The 20888-nt window shown below is 35.2% G+C and overlaps 1 protein-coding gene across 1 annotated transcript in view; it reads left to right on the top strand.

Moving 5' to 3' along the window:
- Window positions 1-349: 349 nt before the first annotated feature.
- The window catches only part of LOC101739436 (uncharacterized), a 41990-nt gene continuing 21451 nt past the window's right edge, over window positions 350-20888 (top strand). The window contains exons 1-2 of the mRNA XM_004922589.5: window positions 350-494; window positions 1612-2062. Of these exons, the coding sequence (XP_004922646.1) occupies window positions 438-494; window positions 1612-2062 (508 nt within the window). The 5' untranslated portion in view covers window positions 350-437. The remainder of the gene's footprint in view (window positions 495-1611; window positions 2063-20888) is intronic.

Raw genomic sequence — 20888 nt, 5'->3', positions numbered from 1 at the left:
TTTGATCTTGTTAAATGCAACAAGAAACAATACGCTAAATAAAATAAACTATTTAAGGAACACAATCTCAATTAATTTGTCGTTAATTACTGCATAGAAGAAGCTAAAAATCGAAAACTGGATTTATAAAAATAATGCTGAAACACTCTACTGAAGGACCGGGTGCATATTCCGATGAACGTCGTTTCTTATTTTTTTGTTGCGAGTACGCGGAAACAAACGGCGGCAAACAATTTTCCATACAAACTCAGGCTCACCGGAAAGTACCTCATTTATTTCCCGCCATCCGGTGTCTCGACCAACCGAAATTTGGCGCCTAAATTTTAGCTAGCCAATAGGACAAATGGCCGCCATTTTTATCCAATCAGCACCGAGCCCGCGCTCTGGCTACGCGTCATTGTCGTATCTTGAAAATTAGTACGAAGGTAGTGCAGTGAATGAACCCCGTCTTCAAATCAAAGATTTTCCGTGTAATAATAATTAAATACCTTAAGGTGAGTGTCCAACAGTATTTAATAGTTAGCTATAGGTTTTCATAAATTTTCACGTAATTTTGTTTAGTTTTTAACTGAAAGAGAAATAAATGTCGCAATATTATTGGCAATATTTGAATGAGACAGTTAGTCTAACACGGAACTAATTGAACCTAGCTTGTGACAAAATTAATATTTTCGATGTAATAGTATTAATTTACAAATAACTCTTGTTTTTAACATGAAAATTTCCAGATAGACGCTACTCAAATCTAGTCAATCGAGTTTTGGCAAAATGGCGTCGAGTTTTACCGTGCTATTAATACATTTTCTATCCTTGTCACACTTGAGGTTTATTTACCATCGCGAAAGAGATAGATATATTTCTGATAAGCGGTATTGAATTATGCTGCAACAACACGTAACCAAGACACGTCCTCGTTCGTCGTAAACAAGTTAATTCAAAAATGTTGCCATGATTTTGCGTTACGTTGCTTACTCTTATCCAGAACACAACAGAGATTAGTTAAATAAACTATTAACCAATAATTTACTTGAAACGTGTACACGCAAAAGTGTTATATAATGATGTTTATAGTCAGTATTTTTCTTAACTTTGCATGATTAAATTTTGTTGTTTTAATGTGTTTGTGAGTAGGTTTGTAAACTATAATATAATTTTTGTTTACAACTAAATATCAATATTCATTAGTAGATACCTAATTAAGCCCGCTTAATGTGGAGGAGCTTATTAGTAAATGGAAAAAACAAGGTCGAACTTTCCATCATCTAAAAAATTATTCGAAGCTATTGCCATCTAGTGAAGGAAAAATGTACTATTTACTGTCCTTAAACAAAACCGACGCTTGCGCTGCATTCGCAACTATCGAAATGCGTGCGTGGCGCTAGTATCGCCCCAAGCTTGGTAATTTTTTTCTTGTTCGTCGACAAACTGGCGATCGTACTCCTGTTGTATGGACGTGCGACGTCACCGCGTGACTTGCCGCGTCATTTACGACTTGTTTACACTAAACCAATAAATACGTTTTCTTATTAGTGCGGGATGGACTATACCTTATCTGAATAGTTAAACCAATATTGTTTTGCGATAAATTGAAACTGACCTTGTTTGTGATAGGTGAAGACAACGTCGTGGATGTTAATCGGTGTTGTGTTTCGCTGTTTGGACTCTATTGAGATGTCTGCTTTGAGTGTGAGGGCGCCCGGCCTACAGGCCACGACGACTGTGCTGGACACTAGGTCGCTTCGAGTTCGCGGAGTTACCGCTCTCGATGGTGTCAGAAGGAATTTATTCGGCTGTACCGATAGAGAAGAGAATAGAAGATTCGTTGAGAGAGAATTGGCGAGACAATTGGAATTGGACAGTCAAAGATGGGGCTTCGATTTTGCAAATGAACAACCTTTACCGGGCATTCAGAGATTCGCGTGGCAATTAGTACCAGCGTCTGCAGTTCCGGTAGCGTTAAGAAGGTCACCGATCACAACCTCGATGCCGAAACAGAATACATCCACCCAGGAGGCTAAAGTTTCAAGTCCAGAGAGCACCAAGACCCAAAAGAGAATAACAGGTACGTAACATAACTTTAATCTAAGCACATTCGTAATTTTTTATTAACAGCCAGTGACAACTGCCAAACTGTATAATAGTATCTCGAGCTCACCGGTTTCAATCCGATAAACAGAGATGCATGCACATTTATTTATTTTTTCTTAGCTCAGAAAACATAGTGTGTTGCTGATAAGGCGATAACGAATGCAATGTCACTTTGATTTGACATTTTCGTGTGATATTACAAGATCCGAATTCGAATTCATTACCTGGTTGATCTAATTTAATATGTTTTAAGCATTGATTACGTGTAACAATGTACAATGCTCAATGAAGTCTTCACTGGCAGACGCATCGGCGCGTTTCTTAAATAGGCAGTTGCATAGTCTTGGCACTAACTCGTATATTCTATACGTTCTCTTTACAAACATAACGTAATACACACTATAGCCAGGTATTAATAATATTATTAACTTTCGAACAAAAACAAATCGGGCACATTCTAATTTTCAATTACGATGATGTAAAAAACTGCCCTAAGTAACTTGATGTTTCTCGATTTTTTTTCCATCAAGGTGTCGCGTACTTCATAAAGGGTCCAATTATAGACCTCCCATTATATAATTTGTAACACTGTAATTAAAAAATTGTAGTCTTTTCTTGAGTAATTTCGAATGAACTTTCGTCGAGTTTAAGGGATAATTAGAAGAAAAAAATCTAACTGATTATTATAATGTTTGTAGGCGTCGCAAAACCACAGACCCTAATGAGTAACTTGAACTTAAACAAAAAACAGTTTACTTTATTATTAAATTATGAATAAACCGCATGTACCATTTAACCTAGATTCGCATTGTTTTGATACAACGCCTCCGAGTGAGATATATTACGAGCCTCCCACACGTGTCCCATTTTATACATTTTGACATCTGCGGCTGAACTGGTAAACAGAAGATAAAGACGTACACATTGGCAAATATTTTTTTCAGCTCAACCGAAAAGTTACGGTCTCATAGACTTTTTTTTAATTTGCAAATTCCTCGATAAACTTTTATACTGAATAGGTAAATATGAAAATGGCCACGATTAAAGAATATTTGAAAAAAAAACTTGGGAAAATGTTTATAAAAATAATTTACCATGTAAAATAAAATTTTTCAATAATCTGTCTTTAGAATTTACAAAAAAAAAGAACAACGGACACATATTTCATATTTTACCTTTTTAATAACTTAAATGGCAAACTCAGCGTGCGTTCTGCGGTTATTTTTGGCGGAGTTAATAACACTGTATCGAAACTTCGAGGTGGTCAATTTAAAAATAAAATTTCCCAATGTGTGGAAATCTATGATTTCATTCAAACAAAAAAATCTCACCTTATATTTGTTATATAAATACATAGCGGAGTTAAAAACCTTAACGAAAAAAAATGGTCCCCTTGTACTTGCTCCCCGCCAGTAATATTTGACAACTACGATATTCAAATTATTTCAAATGCTCTCCAATACGCGTTACGTTTCGGCAGATGTAAATCTATGCACTTCCTAAGAACCGTTTAAGGGTCACGATTTTTATTGTCTGAAACTGACCAACCGTATTATGTGTGCAGGGGGTCTAAGAAAACCCGGTCACCCAATTCCTTATTTCCCTTCTAATTTCTATAACTGTGCGTAATTACACCTCTTCTAGTGTCGTTGAACTTTCCAATGTTTTGGATTATGGGAAAGTAAGTGGACTTCGGCAGCGGGGTTTCTCGTAATATGCACTTATAGATTCGACATTAGAAATTGTTGCATTTTTTGCTGCAGGTTTTTTGTTGCAGTAGTTTGCATTTGGTCAATTCGCTCTAACATTCAAAGAACCCTTTCTAACGATTCAATAGTTTCATGTTACATTGTATTGTTAGCTCATCTTGGCGATATTTTTTTGCTGATGGCTTGAACTTCATTTCTAACATTTACTGGTGGTAGGACCTCTAGTGAGTCCGCGCGGGTAGGTACCACCATCCTGCCTATTTCTGCCGTGAAGCAGTAAGGCTTTTCAGTTTGAAGGGTGGGGCAGCCGCTGTAACTATACTTGAGACCTTAGAACTTATATCTCAAGGTGGGTGGCGCATTTACGTCGTAGATGTCTATGACTCCAGTAACCACATAACACACCAGTTGGGCTGTGAGCTCGTCCTAACTAAGCAATAAAAATTTTTTTTTGCTCTTTAACGAAAACATAAATATCGATCGGTATTGTCACCCCTGCAACAGCAGAGAATAAGTCTGCATTGTGTTGTGATTGATAATGGGTGTGCAATAACGAACGGGCCGGCGGCGGCAACGGCGCGTGCGCAACAAACACCCTTTGTACTTCACCCTCGCGGACATTCACTCCAACGGCTGGCGTATTGATTTTTTAACTGTCATTTACTCTTCATCCGACGGCAACCAATACCTTTCCTACCTATACTGATTGCTTTGAGAGACTATTTCAGCTTTTCCCTAACGTGTAAGGTGAGCTCTCGGGGCTCAAACCGGAAGTGTTGCTAACACTGGCCCTAGCAAGAGCAGTGCTTTGCAGAATCTACCACTGCATCGGAAACGCGACCCACTGAGAAGATCCGGCGAGAAACTCAGTGGGCTCTGTCTATGGGTTAATTTACTCAATCAATACTAAAACCATCGAGATATTATGTATTTAATATAATCTCGATGACTAAAAGTGTCCTAAAATTACAGTTATCATATTTAGACGGAATTTACACAATAGTCGAGTATAACATTAATGCTATTTAAAACTAGTTTTACGGTTTAATCTCGCCTTTACTATTTTCATTTGTATTACTACCGACTTTTCAAATACTTTACAGTTTTCGTGATCACGGACGACCGTAAAAGCATTTTTAATTATATTTACGAATCGCGAAAACCTAAGACAATGCTAATATTAAACCTGTTAGGTTTTTAATGATTGAACTCTGTTGTAAATTTATACGTATTGTAACACATCTGTCAGAATGACAGCAACCCGGTCACTTAAAGCGGAATGTATTCGCTTGCGTCGCTTAGTGCGGAGGGTGCATATCGCACGCGGGGGTAGCGAGAGCAGATGCCGCCCTTCGCGACCGTTACGTTCCCCCTATCTGTTCGAAATTTCGAAATTCGAAACACGTGTGTGTTGACAACTTTTTGTTTCACCCGCATCGGGCGGTTTTCACAACTTCACCGGGAACACGAATTCGTTGTTTTTATATGCAATTTTATCGGACTAATCACGTCGGTGTGTAGATCAACGAATACAGACATTGCTGTAACAGTATTATTACAGCGATGCTTCCAATGAACACTACTCGAACTCAAACTTTTTTAATTTTCGTTTTTCACGCACATCGCTTCACTATTTTACATTTAATCATTATTGATGGGGTTCGAAGCAAGAGTAAATCTGCTAACTACACAAAAAAACCATAAATATATCTGCAATAATAAAGATTTTATCAACTTTTTTCGTTTAAACGCTCCTCCTGTAAATCTACGAATTTGGAGTTAGCGTAGTGTTCATTGGAGGCATCGACCAGTAGTAGTAATTTTAGTACGTTGACTGCCATATAGAAGATCATCGGTGCCCTACGCGGCGCACTGGAGTAATTAGATCGATTTCTGTTACTAAGCGTCTGGATTGCCTAACTTTACCTTCTTTTGTTTGTTAATGTATGTATTAGTCTTTTAGGTCTATTAGAAAAGGAATCATTCGCAGTGCTGTATGATTTGTCTTTCCCAGAGTCTACTAGACATTCCGGGGCCTTAGTAAGAAGATCAAATTTCTAATCGATATTTGTATTTACTACAATCATTATTCTTGTAAACGTTCATAAACATACATCACTCGCACTTGTTAATGCAGAAAACTAATTGTTTCAACCACCGACACACGAGACAAAATGTACGTTGGGAGTTCTCACGAGGAACACGCTCGCTCCACACCTCACGTGTGTGCTGACCCTAAGGAAACGCACACTGTATGGTTCAATGCGTATAACGACTGCACTTTACTAAGATCAAAATGTCTGAAAGATAAAAAGGACGGTTCGCGTTAAATTCACCAAAGCATAACATGAACATACAAATTATTCCTAATGAAACATCTCTGGCGGTTAACAAAATATTAGCGACTTTATTCAAAAGAGAACCAGCTTAAACAACGTTTTATTGTCTCGGCTAATTCTTGAATTGAGATCAAGGACGAACAATAGTTGAGCAAATTGAATTAACGGAGAACAACGCTGACGGTGTGGCGGTGACGCGAGTCCGCGTGTCATTTCCTTTTATTAGCTTAGGCATAATAGGTTGGGCGTAATAGATTTGTTAAACTGGGTCACTCGACCTTACTTGTCCGCTTCAAAGATCCTGTAAAATAACGGTGTTTTAATCACCACACACAGCCGAGGATAAGCAGGAATGGCGCAGGAGAAATTTATCAGAGGAGAAGGAGAACGAATCACCAGTAAATCTTATAATAGTAGTTGACGAAATTCACTTCAGAGTCTGGTCGTACGTGGCAAAAATAATATTGACAAACGTACTGGATGCTGGAAGTCAGCTCCAGTATGGAGTAGTGCAATGGTAAAACGGACCGGATTATTTCAATCAATTCTTCAGAGCAGTCCCAAGTGGGGTATACGGTACAAAACTCGTGGAGCATCAATCAATCCGTAGACCGAGAAGTCCCGATCAGTCGGAAAATAAGATTGTCTGTAATTAAAATGGATTTCACAAGAGAGTCACAAGGGCAGCTAAATGAAAAAGTCTAAAAGCTGATCCTGCAAGGTTCATTTCAATAAAACTTAAGATATCTTTAAAAATACCTCAATTATGACAACTAGAGACAGTGAATTTTACAAGGAAACAATGGTAATATTATATCTATTCTGATAGAACTATGTAGTTGCGTCTTGGCGTGTTCTTATGTTTGTTTATGTTTCGATGATTTTAATGCCGCATTCAGTATCATAATATCATGCTAAACAACTAATTTTACGGTTATATCAAGATGTAAAAATTTGTGACATTACGAATTTTAATTCGATCAAAATATGATAATAATAACAATATTTATTCAAGCCTCTTAAAATACAAACACGTACAAGAATTCTTAACACTAGTATAATAATATACATGGCTTTTTTATGAGGTATACAATAACAATATTCCCTGACTTTTGTGCTAGGAAAACCTGTGTTACAAAAGTCAGTGGTTCAGTGCTAGGTCACCAGGTAAAGTAAGTTAACCAGGAAGAGCGATCTGTAAGAATATAGTACGTGTGTGTGTGCGTGTGTGTGTGTGTGTATGTTTGCGTGCGTGTGCGTGTGTGTGCGTGTGTCATACAATAAATAAAATAATAAAATATTAAGTTAAAATTAGCTACAATAAATGAACAGTACATCATTATACATTTTTAAGACAAAATAGTCCCGAGCGGGGCATTTTTTTCTGCCACGCTTTTAAGAATGTTCCGATTTTATGCATCGTGACCCACTTGAGAGAAATCCAACCTTTATCTTAGAAATACGATAAACGAAATGTTACGAAAAGTTCTGTTAACTTTTTCTACGCTTAGACGAATACTTCGGGTCGGCTACGCGAAAAATGTACAGTTACGACCAGCGCTGACTTTCTAATTGGCGGTTCTCGTGGTAAGCGGCACGCTTAACGATCGCGAACCGATTTTTTACGTGTAGGCGAAAACTAATTTTGATTGCTTTAATTAAAAGTTGATTGCCCGTTGGTCGTGTGGTTACTGACCCAATGTATCTCAGAATGGTCCAAGACCAAGTTTTTTTAATTTTTTTACTGGTGGTAGGACCTCTTGTGAGTCCACACGAGTAGGTACCACCACCCTGCCTATTTCTGCCGTTAAGCAGTAATGCGTTTCGGTTTGAAGGGTGGAGCAGCCGTTGTAACTATACTTGAGACCTTAGAACCTATATCTCAAGGTGGGTGGCGTATTTAAGTTATAGATGTCTATGGGCTCCACTAACCACTTAACACCAGGTGGGCTAAGAGCTCGTCCATCCACCTAACAAATAAAAAAAACGCTTAAATGGCATTATTGCTTCACTGCAGAAATAGGTAGGGCGGTTGTACATACCCGGGCAGACTCACAAGAGGCCCTACTACCAGTAAACCACCGGTCCCGGTCGGAGTCAATACTTTTAAGAAAGATAGCGTTTGTTCTGGACTTGAGTGTGCTTATTATCTCGTATGTGCTATAGCATTTCGTGAAGCCATATAAAATACACTCTTAGATCTGAAATACCTAGGAAATTTTCTCTCAGCGTCTGACTCGACTAATTAGGAATTGTATGTATTGATTGAATAAGTGTCCTTAAAGTGCATTCTCTTTTGGTTATTATTTTATTGAACTACTTAAACATTTTTGTTTTAATTCCCATAATAATTCACTGTTTTTTGGAATGGACAAAGATACGGCATTACATAATTATAACAAACAAAAATTCTATTGGACTATAAAATAGTGCCTGATGTATAATAATATAATATGAAATAATAAAAATATAATTTTTTCATTATTACTCATACTAATTTTATTCAAATGTTTATGAAATATTAAATTACAATATTCCTAAAAAAATACTATATCAATGTTATCTATTTCCTACATTTTAGTATATTTACAGACTTAAAATATTTTTCATATTTTTTTGTCATAAGTAAATTTTGAAAATTACAAAAACTGACAGAAATCCTTGTGTATTGAAAAAACAACACTTCTTGATACCAAAACGGAAGATCCACCCCCGAAAATTATTCACACGGAGGCCATTACCGCCCTTGCGACAATTACTCGATTATTCCTTAACCATGAAAACAGCTGACAAATCTTTTACGGTTGAAAACCCCTAAGGATTCCATGGGAACAATTCCATTCCTTGGTCTAATATATAATTACCACTTTTGATTTCGTTCTTTACTATTTTTTCCCTCGCAGAAAAACATTTTAAATACATAATTACAAAAGAAAATTATTTACTGTAAAAGCAAATTTTTTGTTATAAAGTTGTCAATTTTTTTTAATTAAACGTTAGTGTAGATTATATAAAATACTTTAATACCATACCAAATAGTATTAGATTAACCCAAATTTTGTGTGACATGTAAAAATAAACGATAAAACCACTAATTTAGTAACGAAATTCGGTATAACATCTAATATCTATGTGCCAATTAAGTCTCACTTATCGTATAGTTCGTTGACCTTTAGAACATAATTCGTCAATTTAACTTAATGTTAAAACAATCAAGAATTATTTCGTAAAATTATATACTTAAAATAAATTCAAAGCTATTTTGGAGATTGGATCGTAACCGAAAGAACACTTAAAACCCATTTTAGAGTCGCCGTCTTTTTTGGTACAGGAAAAAATATTTTTGAAGTAACTCTAAACCTTTAGTAAACAGCGACGTTCTGTTTTTAAGCACTTACCGAGTACAACTTAACTCGCCACTTACAATGACTTGATTGTTCAGTCATAGACCATAAACCTTTATCACTTTCCCATGCTGTTTCAGCGCCTGTGCTCTATACAGGGGGTTCGGAAATCGATACTTTCAATATACAGGGTAGATAATTGATAATATCAGAAGCACCTTGTTAAACGGTTTCCCATCGCTCGACCACGTGGGAATCGATAAGTTAATAACATTGTTATCGATATTGTTTTGTGTTCGTGACTCCATCGGATAAATGTAATTTATGCATGTTTTAATTGATGATAAGGCACTTTGTTATACTTGCCTAATACGATCATTAGTCATGTTTTGACATCAGCTATTAGTCTTTTAGAGAGATGTCGTGATTTATAATGTTCTGCTAGGCTCTTAATTGTATTGATAATTGCTTAATGTATATTTTTATGTACCGTAAAAGGAATAGATGCCACCCTGGCTAATTTGAATATATAATTACGTGGTCTACCAAACAAGAAAGGAGACATTTTTTAATGAACCGTATTTCACATCAACCAAATTCGAGAACACAACAAATATCTAATTCTACATAGATCACGTAGTAAATAATTATAGTATCAATAGTATCGCATCTGTCGCCACAATCATTGGTACGGTCGATAGAAGACCAACTCTGCTCTCCCCACATTTATCCACGATACGTGTGACGGTTCCGTTAAAACAAAACTAGGGGGATTATTTCCCCGCACAAGTTTCAATTTTGCACCGGATCAATAAATAATTATCAAGTTTGGACTTCGTGTGAATAATAGTTTGAAAGTTCCCCGTTTTGATGTAAAGCAATAAAGCTTTTGAAAACGGTGGCTTCATATTTAGACGCGATTTCACTATTAGAACAAAACGACTCAATCAGATTTCATTATTTTCAATTCGGTGCCGCACTTCGTTATTGTTTTAAATGGAACGCGTCAATTTTAATTCGGGAACGTGTCGGAGATTTTTTTTTATTATTTTGTTCTCACATCTGTCCGTGTATAATGCAGGACGGAAGAAAGAAAGCGCAGTGTGGCTTGGCGTTTAAAAGAAAAAGTTTTCAATGTAAAAAAATCATTGCTTCTAATGATTCGAATCGAAATTGTAAAGAATACACATACAAACCGTATTGTTTCGCTCAACACGCGAGCGAAAAATAAACAGCTGGACCAACAAATATTTTATACCCTAGAAAATTACCTTAGAAAATAGGTAGCGGCTTGGCTCTGCCCCTGGCACTGCTGAAGTCCATGGGCGACGGTAACCACTCACCATCAGGTGGGCCGTATGCTCGTCTGCCTACAAGGGCAATAAAAAAAATTGCTTCGTCAATAATATAGTCTTAGTTCATTCGAGGCAACGAAATCCTGGTATTTAAGTAAATAATTATAGGAGCCTTTGGATATCACAAAATTAATAACGCCCGTCATCTTAAGCTATACTGTGGTGTCGAAATAATTATTACTCTGATATAACTCGTGCTCTATCTAATAAACCAGAATCGGTTTCTTATAGAGCCGGCTCACGACTCGTAAACGCACAACCAAACTGGGCTTACAAGTTAAATCAAACCGAAAACTTTGCTTCTTCAAACAAAATTTTACGATATCGATAAATTGGAACCTGTCCCATTAAATAACAGAGCCAGAGCGTAATGAAATAAATAATACTGTATTAAATATTACGGCTTATCCGTCAACGCTTCACTTGTCACGTAGTTATTTCGTGAAAACGAAGGCGTAAATTATGAATATTTGCACTAATTTTTCACCCAACGGACGTGACACGGCTCATAAAGGTTACGGACACTTGTCCTCACACGTGGGAAAGTCTCCTTCGTAATTATAGGGTCACAACCGACAAGGACATACACTTATTACCCAAAACAGAAAATTACATATGATTTGAGTAAAAAATAATAATACTCGTAGTCCTATCTATTATAGTAGTAGCAATAACAGCACATATTGTTTTATTAGCAAAAAAATCAGTTCATTACGATAATACACGTATCGAACGAGGAAGCCGAGTAATTATTGCGTGAGCAAATAATATACATATCGACAAGAACGACAACCTTGAGCCGATACGATACTGGTGATGTGTCATTTCGGCCTTATAATAACTACGTTTATATGAACTAGAGGTACCGCAGTAGTCGAAATTCGACTATAATTAATTGGGTTTGTAAGTTTGTACACTATTATGATTGTATTTTATACTTCTATAATCACAAATTTCGCCAAGACTATGTACACTATAAAAAATATTAACAAATGCAAACAATATTTAATCTATTCTCAATTTGACAACAGACGCCAAGAACAAAAGTTTGACGCATTCGTGTGTGCGTCAAATACATGGTATGTAGTGTGTGTAATGTTTTCTTTATTGATTGAATGTATCTTTTATGCATTATTTGAAAAAAATATTAGCATTGTGCACTTCTTCTCTATGTATAAGTGTGTAAAATTTCATACTCCTCCGTCCGCGCAATTTTCGTAAAAGGGATACAAAGTTTTTGCTTCACGTATTAATATATAAATTCAGTTATACAGTTGAATTGCGTTATCGTTTCAATCTGAAGAGTCGTTAAGGGCGTGGAGTGTACAGCTTTGGTTTCTGTCGCAGTTTGAAAATAAATTAAGGGTGCACTTCCTTCCTAGACACTCCGCGTTTTGAGTAATTATTTTTGAGTTGTTGGATTTACTCAAAGTTTTACTTTGCTCTACAGTTAACCCTAATAATGAAATAATGAAATTATATTTGCCAAAGTTTTTCACACACCTTCATTGGCTAGAGAATGACTAGCTATTTATACCCTATTTCTATCCAAGAAACGAACGATATATGTTTAATTATTTTAAAAATACAAATTTGAACTCTATAAAACCGCAGGCACGCCTTTTTTACAATAAATCAAAACTACATCAACATTCTTCACTAGCAACACCCTTATGAATGAGGGAACCTCATGCAAGGTACTTGAAGAGCTGTCGGGATTGGACATCTTGATTCGTTTTACATTCAAATTTACATTCATTCTTCGGATTCTATTGATCACGGATACAATAGAAGTGTACCGGAGAATCTTATATTTTAATGTTCCATTATAAATCCTAAACTTACACGCCTTACACACTTACCTTTACTTAACGCGTACACTTCTGCTTCTTACTTCTGTGTACACTATCCTCAGTAGAAAGTGTTCATGAATAATCAACATGAGCGTGGGAGGTTAACTAAGCAACAAGTACTTTATTTTGTTTTAGTTTGACATCGCAATCATTCAACGCATGATTTACTTATATGAGAAAAGTGAAACATTATAAAAAGGTAATTAAAGGGATTGTTTGCTTATGTACGCTCTATAATGTTGTACACAGTCCGAGGGGGTCAGAAGGGCCCTTTTGTTGACACCGAATGCATAGAACACGTGTGAACTTTAACTCTGGGACCATTTGACGTGGGCCCTTTCTTCGGGCCAATTCAACTGTCACAAATATCCCATAAGACGACATCCATCAAGAGCATTCGTACTCGTAATGATTGATATCATTCGATGAATGAGAAATTATGTTAATACAGGAATTCAAATGTTAATCCGTCATGATCATTGGGTTGAGAGATACAACTGTATAAATAGTTGTTCATTACATGTCTCACACCTTTCCTTGATTGAATTCCGTGAGAGTTTGAAATGTTGGAAACTGGAACGTGAACTCAAATAAAACGACTTTATGTGATAGTAACGTAAATATTACGTATATAGCCACTAGTGTAGAATACGTGAGCAATGAATGCAAAATCATTAATAATGTTTTCCGTGATGACAGCAATTTCAAGGAAATAAATACAAATATTGTTCATTACTGTCATTGTTTGCAATAATATAGTAAGAAGTGATTCTTAGAACCTATTATAGCTTAAATTCGAACTCTATATGATCTATAGTCTATAAAATTCTCAATATATTAACTCTGGCTATAATTTCCTTCAATATAGATTTCAAAGAAACATTTTTATTACTTACCGATGGGCCACTCTAAAAAAATAAATTACTGGACCCTCAAGAGAAATTGTAAAGAAGCCGCGACAATAAAAATAATGCATTGTTAAATAAAATAATCATATTTCACGTTATTATTGTCGATAGAATTAGTGATATAAAGTTACAATTTAAATTTCAGATATGTTTTGTGTATGAAGCTAATTGTGTGTGAACGGGCGTTGCATTGAGAATTGAATACCAAGATGAATAATTATTAAAATTAGGTGTTAAGATGAATTCGTTTGATTGACCCTGATGCAAATGAATTTGACCGTTGGATGCGCGCGACGGTTTGAAGTGGTTCTCCATATCATGTTTCACTTCAAAGAATATTTACTAGAAGAAATTCGGCGGTCCGTCATTAACAAAAAATAATAAAACTATTTTCTTAAAGACATCACTGGTGGTAGGACCTCTTATGAGTCCACACGGGTAGGTACCACCACCCCGCCTATTTCTGCCGTGAAGCAGTAATGCGTTTCGGCTTGAAGCCCTTGTAATTATACTGAGACCTTAGAACTTATATCTCAAAGTGGGTGGCGCATTTACATTGTAGCTGTCTATGGGCTCCAGTAACCGCTTAACACCAGGTGGGCTGTGAGCTCGTCCACCCATCTAAGCAATAAAAAAATAAAAAGTCAAGTGTGCATAGTCTTTATAAGACTGCATGCATTGTAAGGTGCGTCCGGACGCTAAACTATGTGGACTAGATAACTCGTGGCAGGCGCTTCAATGCCGTTAACTCCACGAGGCCATAAAGGGAATATACGGCCCCGTAACTGTAAAGCGGCTTGTTGAACCTTGAAAAATTTATTTGTCGAGGGCACTAGCCGCTTGCGCAATACGACAAATTGTTGACCAATTGTAATTTGTTAACAACGGTCACATCACGTACCCCCATTTGTAGCTATATAACACGTTCGAAGTGTTCTCTAAACATTTTCACTAATCGTACCACCGGAATATAACTTGAGGCTTGTTTACTAACAACAGCAAAAAGCGTTATATTAGCAAAAGACCATTTTCGCATCATGGTGTCCGCAAACGGCGCCTGCGCACTGAGTTCGTCGAACCGACGCCGCCGTAGTGTTATTGAACGTACCATAACAACACGCACACACGACACGTATCGATGTGTGCGTGTAGTTAAGTATTCTCCACTCCGCTTAGGCCAATGTCTTAACTTTCGTATAATAAGGACAGAGCAGCCCTGATTAAGAGAAAGTGAGCGACTCTGAACCGCGCTCAATGCCCGAACTGCCCAAGCGAAACAAGATACAGAAGTTATATGCACTTTCAAATACTCCTCGGCAAACAAAAACAGAAAGCATTTAATTAAAGAAAGCACTTTAACCTTATTTAAATCGCTTTGTACTCATTGTGTTGACAGACATGACTTTCCTTTTTTTTTTTACTTTTGTCGTGTCCTACATTTAAGTAATTTAACTGATTGCCCAGCCATTATGGCGTTTGGTATCGCAACGCGCGATAATTGGGCATAAAAAGCATTCCATTGATACTAAACGTTAGTGAGTGTAATGTCAAAACATTATAGTGTGACGTAGCGCCTTAAATTAACGGTACTTCGTGACAACCTTTCGACGACTCATTCGATATTCAAATGGCAGCGCGTATGTACGCATTATGTCAACAAACAAAGCTCGTGATTGGACATTTCATTGTGTTCTACATTATTGACAGGAAATTGCATTTCGGCGTACGTTACGTAACGTTGCATAATAAACAAATCGAACAATGAACGCACAAGTAAAGCTATCATGAATTAAAAAAAAAAATCATAAATGAGACTTAAAAGTCGAAATCCGCGCACCGTTTTAAATGTGTCCGCGAAAGCTTTCGAAATGCGTGCGAGCACAATTCGCGGACCGGAAACGTTGGACAATTCGAAGCGTACCGTAACCACCCCAAAACGTAGGCGAGAGGTGAACGAACTCACAACGTAGTTTCTCTCGCAAAAATATTCATTTACGGTTCCGTAAACTGACTAAATAAATTTAGACGTTTAATGAGAGGTTAAGTATATGCAAATAATCTATTTTGCATAAAAATCTTACTAAAACTTATTTTGTTTGTTGCATACATAGAAAAAGTTAAATTTATCGTCGTGATATTATTATATTATTTTAATTAAATATATTTAATAAATAAATTTAAAACTGTGCTATTAAGTAATATCGATGCATCGATACTATGTCACTGCACCACTTGTAATTCATTTGTAATATAATAAACTCGAGCACTAATTAAATTTTCTGCGCGTACGTGTATTACAATCAATTAATAATTTATGTTAATTTAATAAAATTATTACCTTTGTTTTGTTTTTTGTAAAATTGCGGTTGTGTTAACAAAACAATCGATAATAACGAACTCATAAAAAAAAAACAATAAAACATTGACGCTTCCAAAATATCGCGAAAAAACGTACACAATAGAACAGTTTACAAACAAACAGAGTTCGTCGCACCCTAACTTCGAACAAAAGAAAAGGACAGACGAATACGGCACGCGAACGAAGCGATGCCAAAGGTTATTCAACTTTTTTGAGAAAATTGTTTCGATGCAATTTTCTTCAAAAAAAAATAAAAAAATAGTTGAACAACCTCAATTTTCTGGAGCACAGAGATGTCATTTTAAATGAATACGCGATTCAAATCAGTGCGTGCAATAAGCGAGTCGACGAAAATTGCGTTCATATGCATGCATAACCAGCACAGCTTTAATGACAAAGATCTTCACATTCGACAGAGACTACACAAAACAATATGGTATTCTTATATAAACTAAGAGCGGCCAGCTCCGGCACCGCTTCGGGTCTTTAACAAAAATTTCAACGATATTGGACGTTGTTTTATTTTTTTAAATAAAAGAACACTTATTGCGGCATAACTATAATAGTTAGATATATGCTGTCCCGACACTTTTTGTAAATAATAATGTGTTCTACAAAGTCGTAGTAGATTATTTTATTCTATCATCAATAGTTTTCGCAGGGCACGTTATGTAAAGAATATTTTAGGTAATTTTTTACACTTCGGGTTACATTACTGGAGTTTTAGCAAGGATGCCTAATTTTTTTTAAAAAATATTTTAGCCTATGCCACTCAGGAATAGTGTAGCTTCCAAACAGTGACAGAATTTTCAAATCTGTTCAGTAGTTTCGGTGCCTATTCAATACAAACAAACAAACAAATCTTTCCTCTTTATAATATTAGCATAGATAAAATGATCATCTTAAAAAAAGTTAGATGAAATATAATACAATTCACAAAATTAAAAACCTATTCTGACATTAACATGTAAACAGTATTTGCACGGCAGCAGAAATACTGTTATACTCTATAAAACGTTTAACAGTTATCTTATTGTTTCAACTAAGTGTCTAATGTTTCTTTTCTTTATGCTCTGGGTATTTTTGAGACCAATCTCAAATTAAAATCTAAATTAAAATGTATTTGGAATCCAACTTAAGCAAAATCCAATTTAAAAACTTGAAACTTCTGGGACTTTCTTAAAAGACAAAATTATTTCTATATATCCGTAAATGTCAGTATAACCCATAAAATATAATACCAGCTAAAACTAGTCATTAACCGAACACTTGATAAATGACAACAACCAGTTTGAGCAATCCAAGAATACGTTCTGTGTAATCTTTATTATCCCATTGCAGCTTAACTCAGTTTTTGAGGCTATCAATACGAGGGGGACATCTGTAAAAATATGTTTAAATTACAGATAACATTCCAAAAATATGATTTCGATTATTGATAATTGAAATAACCATTGATACAAGACACATTTTGAGTTAAAACATTTATTGCTAGTGAACAAATTAAATTACTTACAATATAAAAAAGTTCTGTTTAACTATTCTCCTCCGATCTATCCAACGTAACAGAATTTCACCCCGCACAACGAAAATAATATTTTAATTGCGTTTTTACAAATTCAGTATCAAACATTGCTACATGGCTTAATGTACTAACTACAATGGGGAAGACAGCCCACACAATAAAATAAGACAGCCCACGCTAACCGCAAGACATAGAAACCGCAGCAGCCTTGTCGTTTGTACCCGTAACTAGTAATCATTCTAATATCCCTCAAATTTGGCCTTCTCGACTTCCACAACATTTTAAAAGATGTACCTGTTTGCTATTAAAACGAATAAAATTGTTTTTTCCTTATTTCATATCCATTCTTATTAACGGCTGTCTGGTGTAGTGGTAAGTGACATGGTCACTACACAAGGGGGTCGCGGGTTCGAATCCCGCCAAGGGAAGATATTTGTATGATAATAAATATAAATGTCTTTTCCAGGGTTATGGATGTATATTAAATATATGTATGTGTATAATAAAAAATCTTACATTTGTTTCCGTTATCTGGTACCTGTAACACAAGTTCTTTAAGAACTTATGACGGGACCAGTTAACGTGGCGTGATTGTTAGTAAATATTTATTATTATTATATTTATTCTCATCAAGTTAATTACGTTTAATTTAAAAATACCTATGTTTTTTTTTGTTACAGGTAAGAACCTCATTTATGTGTTGGGTTTATTGAAAATACCTAACGCTTCGGTAAGTATGTGCCATGCTTACGGTTTCCCGCTGCTAGATTACAGTCTTACAGAGATGTTGTTATAATGATTTCTTTTTCTAAATTGAAACCTGTTTCAAAAACTAACAAAAGCATCCGAAGATAATAGCAGCAAGTAAACGTACACCAAATTTTATTTCCTAACATTCTCGTAATCACAATTTGTCGTAACCGTAAATCTCAACAGTAATTCGATCAATTTAAATAAATACTGAGCAATAAAATTATCGTAAACGTCAAAGTTTCTATCACTGTAATTTATACCAATGACTTTTTTTTTTTTTTTTTTTCAAATTAAGTATATATAACAATTTGATCAATTCTCATCTCCGTAGAAGTTTCGAACGAACACTTCAGTGTAATCATCATTACGTGGTATTTTAAAATGCGAGCCCACTTTGTGAAGAATAGCTGTAAAATACACTCAATAGCAGGTATTAAATTGCGGAAATTAACTTGAAAACATTAAATAAAAGCGTTCATTTTATAGTAGGTACTATTTTGGTCTTAATTCGGAACTTAAGTTGCGAAAATTAAATAAAAGTGTTTTTAAAAAAAAAAAAGTAAACTTATGATCCACTCGCTAATTATTCAATGGATAGAACATAATGTGGTTAACAAATTATCTTCAAACACTATTTAAAATTCTTCAACGTTCCCGCCATTTTGGGATCACCTAACAAGCAAACGTCAAAGACAACGTATGCTCTGCTACTATTTGGTAACTGGTATATTCGATGATGGCTACTTAGTATTATTTTCCAGTTAACACCCGTCTACTTAATATGCGAGATTTATCCACATTATGCTGCCTTTTGGTTCACTTGAGTTAGTCTTTTGTTCATTTCGGTTGTTTAAACACCGGAGTGTGTGAAAAGGAAACGTCGTGATAGATTGATTTAGAATTCATTTTTTATGGGTCAAGTGTTCGTGCCTTACGCGGGCCTTTATTATGTACAGGACTCATTAGGATACGTGACCAAATTCCACGTATTGCTCTCTGGAGTGTGGGAACCGAAATAAAGTGTTAATAAAAACCTATTGCCTGCTTAGAACTCAACACGCAAATAGATCGAAATCTCATATACGCATAATATGATCATAAATAATATTTTTGTTTGTTTCGATTTGCGTGTGTACATTTTCAGTGATGTTATAAGTTTGTCCTATAATTTAGATGTGGTTCAGATTCAGTGGTACTTGATATATTTAATTTCAAACTTAATTGTTTTCTGTAATAGATAATATTTTTAATGAAAAAACAGCCAAATGTGTATTGAAGTGAAATTAAAATTCAAAGTAAATCCATAATATAATATTATTTTATCGCCGCGTATAATATAATAATATAATTTAAGAGTTCCGAAAAATTAAAGAACGTATTGTCTAAATCAATATTCTTTGAGTTCTTGTAAGCTCTTATTCTTCTAACTAGCTTTTGCCGGCGACTCCGTCCGCGTGGAATAGTTACTTTGGTATAACGCTAAATTTTACCTCCCACTTCACTTACGTAGAAAGTGAAAATATCTTTGAATTATAGAATGTTAAGGAGCTATTTAAACCCGTATTTTGAAACATTATTAATTGTTGCTCCATTTATATTGGTCTTACCGTGATGCTATATAGCCTATAGCCTTCCTCAATAAATGGCCTATCTAACAATGAAAGAATTTTTCAAATCGGACCAGTAGTTCCTGAGATTAGCGCGTTCAAACAATCAAACTCTTCTGCTTTATAATATTAGTATAGATATATGTTTTTCAAAATTTCTCACCAATAGCCGAAAATGAGGTAGGGATTATTACTACTTTAAAAGTACACACTTAACCAGCCCTTAAATTAATAAAAAAAAATGTTTTTACTTACGTATGCACGTAAGAAGTTATAATTCAATTATTTACCAAGTCAACATTCAGAAACGGTATATATTTTTGTACAGAGTTGCTCTTAGCTTCACTCATAAATACCTGTAATAGCCCAAACCTGATACATAATCTTTAGAAAGAAAAAATGATGTGTTACATCGGCTCAGAACATTTTAAGAACCACTTACTCATTTTAAGTGGACTTGAACTTTTCCTCCATGCTTTCGATTAGATACATAAAGCACCAGCTCTAATAATAATTATTGCTATGAGAAGTCGTTAGTTTAGTGGTCAAAACTCGACCGTAGTGACCGTATTTATTTTATGTATTACATTTTCTCTTGCCATTGAAATTTTTTACTTACATATTATGTATATTATGTGAGGAAAAATCCGTATTATTTTGTTTAATAGTTACTAAACACTTGGATCAAAATTTTAATTTTAAGTATTTTTCTATGTATACACAGTTTCGTAATTTAAAATAATAATTGTTTATCCTAGTTATCACATCTACCTGCCAATTATTAACTACATAATTATAGTCTAAAATAAAATATCCCCGTTAAACGGACATGAAATAATAAAAAAGGGTTTCATCTGTTTCTATTCAGCTACGGAACCCTAAAACGTATAATCATATCTTAGCCTACTCAGGCGGAAAGACCTTTATCAGCTATATTTATGTCCATAACACTGAGATAAAGAGTTCAAGGGGTATCGTATTATCCAATAATTCCCACACAAGTGGGTTACTATTACTATCAAGGACCTTCCTGATTATTTTATGTCCT

This window comes from Bombyx mori, chromosome 14 (genome assembly GCF_030269925.1).
Source record: "Bombyx mori chromosome 14, ASM3026992v2".
NCBI classification, from domain to species: Eukaryota; Metazoa; Arthropoda; class Insecta; order Lepidoptera; family Bombycidae; genus Bombyx; species Bombyx mori.
Note: the sequence above shows the minus strand (reverse complement) of the source record. Positions and strands in the feature narration are given on the sequence as shown.